At 37.1% G+C, this 4523-nt stretch overlaps 1 protein-coding gene across 4 annotated transcripts in view; it reads right to left on the bottom strand.

Annotated features, from left to right (window-relative positions):
- EVA1C (eva-1 homolog C) overlaps positions 1–4523 on the bottom strand; it is an 82116-nt gene that overhangs the window by 37137 nt on the left and 40456 nt on the right. For all 4 annotated transcript variants that reach the window (XM_025186120.3, XM_006126095.5, XM_025186119.3 and 1 more), the window contains one exon: positions 1092–1244. In XM_025186120.3, the coding sequence (XP_025041905.2) occupies positions 1092–1244 (153 nt within the window). The remainder of the gene's footprint in view (positions 1–1091; positions 1245–4523) is intronic.

The following is a 4523-nucleotide window of genomic DNA, read 5'->3' as shown; positions in this document are numbered from 1 at the left end:
CTGCATTATTGGTATTGATCTTTTTATGGAGTTTTTGTATAAGCACTAAATATAATTTTCCGTTAATATACTTGTTAGTAGTGTGTATATATAAAGCTAAACAGAAATATTGGCTTGCAGACAAATGGTTTTGTAGAATAATTATTGATCCTCTGTTAATGTTGTATCATATTTCTCATTAGTGGATGAAATTCACCTCTGTGTAGAGGGCCAACCACCAATTCTATGCATTCATTAAATGCCAATGAACCCCTCAAAGGTATTCATTGGGTGTACAGATAATATGCTGGTTCTCAGAGTGAAATTATGACTAAACATCTTGAATGGCACCCACTGAATATCTTTCATTTATTCGGTGATTTGTACTAGCCTTAAGCACTCACATAGCAACCATTTAAGGTTATCTAATTTAAAAGATATCTCCAGTAATACTCTTTAAATGATCTGTTTCTTACCATACATCATCGAAGTTTGTTATTGACTGGTTATTATCAATTATTTTTAGTAGTACCCACAGCTTGCCTTCTTTGTATACATTTGAAAAGGGTACAGTCCCTGCCTGAAAGAGTTCCCAGTCAAAGGAAACAAATATTATTATTTACTGGTATTATAGTAGCATCTATGGACCCTTATTATCTATGGGCCAGGACCCAGCTTTGCTAGGAGCTCTACAAATACAGGACAAAGAGACAGACTCTGCTAGAGAACAGCACAAGGATAAGACAAGCATGATAAGCAGCTGTCACAGCACACTGGCTGCCTAACCACTGTCAAAAGCAGGCAGAGGTTAAAGGAAAGGGAAAATCAAAAGAGATATTTACTACAAGTTAATTAGATTCACAGCAGACATCAGCAGAAAAATTTTTAAAACTCTTGCTGGACCATTGTTTAGACTGCAAGCGTTATAACTCAGCTACACTTCTGATCTAATTTTTATTCTTCAGCCTGGACACTTTGCATTTTAAAAATGCAAGTTCTCATTAACAGCTGAATCAGATGTGATTTTAAAGAACAGTGGCTCTTGTATATCAACTTTTCTATCTGTTTTCTTAATTTCCATAGTTCTTTAAAGAAGTCTGTATAAAACTTACCAAACTGAGGGGTATAGCCCACTTCTGTAGAGCAGACATCCTTCTCATGTGCTGATCTACCATATGTGGCAGAATAAATGTTTAGAAACTTTGACTCTTTGCAGTGGAGTTTCAGTTCTTCATTTTCACATGCTGATTTTGTTTTGTGTTCAGCTAAAATAGAAACCAACAACAATGTTATATATTATGGACCACTGGACTCAGTTGGAATCTTAATACTTAATTAATGAAATGTGGCATATCTACAAAGAGGAACTCCACCATCAGCAGAGGGGAAAGTTAACTCCTCCTGGATTGTTCCCTCTTTTTAAATGAATTAACTTTTCCAATTTCTTCTTCCAATGGCTCAGCCTCTATGGCCTGCTTTCTAAAATCACCATGACAATCAGTCTAATTTCTCTTCCTCATAGGATACTGCCACATTCTTTACTGGTTTCAATGCTTGCTTCATTGCTGAGTAGCTTAGCCCACACATTAATGGTATAGATGGTCTGCATTACTTGGTGCCACAGCACACAACTGAAGTAATCACCAAATAATGCTAGATACTGTGGTATAAGAATGGCTTTATTTCAAATGTTGGTCTCAGCCATAGCAATTTAACTCCAAGGAAGGCAATAAGTTTGCAAAGGCATGACTGAAAGCAGAGGTTAGCCCATTCTGTTCAACATCTTTCAAAATGGGTCATGAAAACAGGAAAAGGGAGTTTACACAGCTGAAAAGGGGTGAAGGGAAACGTTTTTGTTATCAGGGATATTAATGTAAAGTACTAAGATCAGACTGGAGAGAGGAAAACTTCATATCCATTCATAAGACAAACTTAATTATTCCATCGCAAATGCAAGGGACACAAAATGGCTTTGTTTTCCTTGGGAATAATCCCATTCCCCACACAAGAGCAGACAGAAAGTAGTCACTTCCAACATTCTTTGCACTGGCTTACTGACTTTTAGTTATGTGGATGTGCAAATGGTACTGCACAACAGGAAAGCTGTGTGAAGCAAACAAAAAATGTTCTGACCTGGGGAGTCTACAACCATCACCTAGCACAATGGGATCCTGGTCTATGAGGTTCCTAGATTCTACCACAATACAAACTATAAAGAAAGCTGTTTTCCTACAGGACGAGCCAAGCCAGTTGCCTATGGTAAGAATATAATGAAGACTTGTATCTATAACATATTAATAAAGAAAAAATAACGTTCCTAATGAGACTAAAAACTACATCATGCTAAAAATTAAAGAATTTGGGAAAGTAGTTGCACACATGTGAAGTCAATGGGTCCATCTACTCAGAGATAAAAGATTCGTGGCTATCATTGGCCCAGGTCAGCTAACCTAGGCTAGAAGGGGTTGGGCTGAGAGGCTAGAGGGTACAGTGTAGACATCTGGGCTCAAGCTGGAGTCTGAAGTCTAGGACCTTCCCTTTTTGCAACAATTCAGAGCTCAGGTTTCAGCCTGAGCCCAAACAGCTACCCAGCAATTTTTCAGCCCTAGTACCTAAGTCAGCTGACCTGGATTAGACACAGGTGTTTTATCCCTGTGTAGACATACCCAAAGGGACTTAACAATTTGCTTGAAGTTATTCATATGCATAAGAAATTTTCTGAACATAGGGATATTTTCCAAAATCAGGCCTATGTAAACTTGTTAATATAATATTGAGAAATATAAATCTTATGTTGTGAGAGACTGTTTCCACTCACCTTGAAACCTATTATTTAAAGTAATTCTACAGACAGGGAACTCCATTAAATATACTTTTAGGTAGCTCATGTAAAAGTCAAATCACAAAGTCCATCATATATGTAAAATATCTGCACTACAGTGGATGAAAATTATCAAGTGGCTTAAAAAAAACAAAGAAAATCCCAATCAATTGATATCCATAAAATGAAAGACCTTTTTAATAACAATGACCTAAATATAATATCCAGGATACATACAAATATAACAGAAATCCTAGGGAGGAAGGAAGCAGCCATATATTTATTTTTCTAAAGACAGGCCCACCTATTAATATTGGTGACAGGAGTTAGTATGTTGGTGTGCTTTTTCCAAGTAAGTGATTCCTTATCAAGAGATTCCTGTCTTTGACTTTTAAGTCCCCCCCCCCCCCAACTTCAATTTCTCTTCACCTGTATTTTGTTGTGTTGTACCTCCATCCCCACCTGTTCCTTAATGTCAGTCACGTTGCCCTGTTTCTTTGTTCCTTCCACAATACCCATTGTGTTCAATGATACTCTCCCTATTCATGGAATATCTTTTCTGAGGCTATGTCTAGATTCCAGGCTTCTTGGGCAAGAAGCTTTTTTTGGAAGAGATCTTCCGAAAAAAACTTCTTGTGCAAAAGAGCATCCACACTGCAAAAGCGCATCAAAAAAGCAATGCGCTTTTTTGAAAGAGCGTCCAGACTGCCTGCACGCTCTCTCGCATGTAAGCAGTGATTGCTATGGACAGAATGGCCACCAAGGCACCTGTGCTTTTTCCTCTTCCCTCTTCTTCCGAAAAAATTCCCTTTTCCCCATCCACACATACCTTTTTGCAAAAGAGCTCTTTTGCAAAAAGGCTTCTTCCTCATAGAATGAAGATTACCAATTGCACAAAAAGGCCTCTGTTCTTTTGATATACTGTCGAAAGAACGTGCTTGTAGTCTAGACATAGCCTGAGTGGCAAAGTCACAATCCTCTTAAAATGCAAATGCTCTTGAAGACCCATTTCTAAGATACAAAAATCTAGTCAGCAAATAATGGCTGCATACAAGGGAGTTGGAATTCACTTTTATATTTAATAAGACAAAACTTAAAAAAAAAAAAAAAAACCAAAACAACCAACAGTCAGATTGTTGTTTCCCTGTTCTCTACCCTTCCCATTTTTCTCTCATGTTTGTACAGTGTATGCCCTTTGAGGCAATTACTGTCCCTTTAACTTTGTCAGAACCTACTCGCATTTTGAGGTACTACTGAAATATAAATAGTTTATCATGTATTTATTCTTACATTTCCTCTGACAACAAATCACTATTAGCCCAAATGCTGGTGATGGCTGAACTTCAAAAGATTCTGAGGGTTTCTTTCCAGCTATCTAGGCATTTTTTCCCCACACTCATCACCATGGTATCTAGCCTTTTGACATCTGTAGGCTTAATACAAACCTCTTTTTGTCAAAAATGTCATAATTTTCCTCTCTAAAGTATAAACGTTTCCATCTTCTTTTTTAACATCATGTCTTAGATTCTGACAAATTATACTAGCAGTTACATTGGTAGCAAGCATGTACATTTTGCAAACAAGATGGAATGCTCAGAAAAAGTAGAAATACAATTTGCTATTTATCTTAAAATCTGAAAACTTCATGTGGATTTATGCAAAGCTTTCTGCACTGGCATAATAACCAAAACAAATGAAACACACAAAAATGAATTCGCCTGTT

The sequence above is a fragment of the Pelodiscus sinensis genome, chromosome 1 (genome assembly GCF_052426305.1).
Source record: "Pelodiscus sinensis isolate ZL-2025 chromosome 1, ASM5242630v1, whole genome shotgun sequence".
Taxonomy (NCBI): domain Eukaryota; kingdom Metazoa; phylum Chordata; order Testudines; family Trionychidae; genus Pelodiscus; species Pelodiscus sinensis.
The sequence above is the reverse complement of the archived record's forward strand: the minus strand, read 5'-3'. Positions and strand labels throughout refer to the sequence as shown.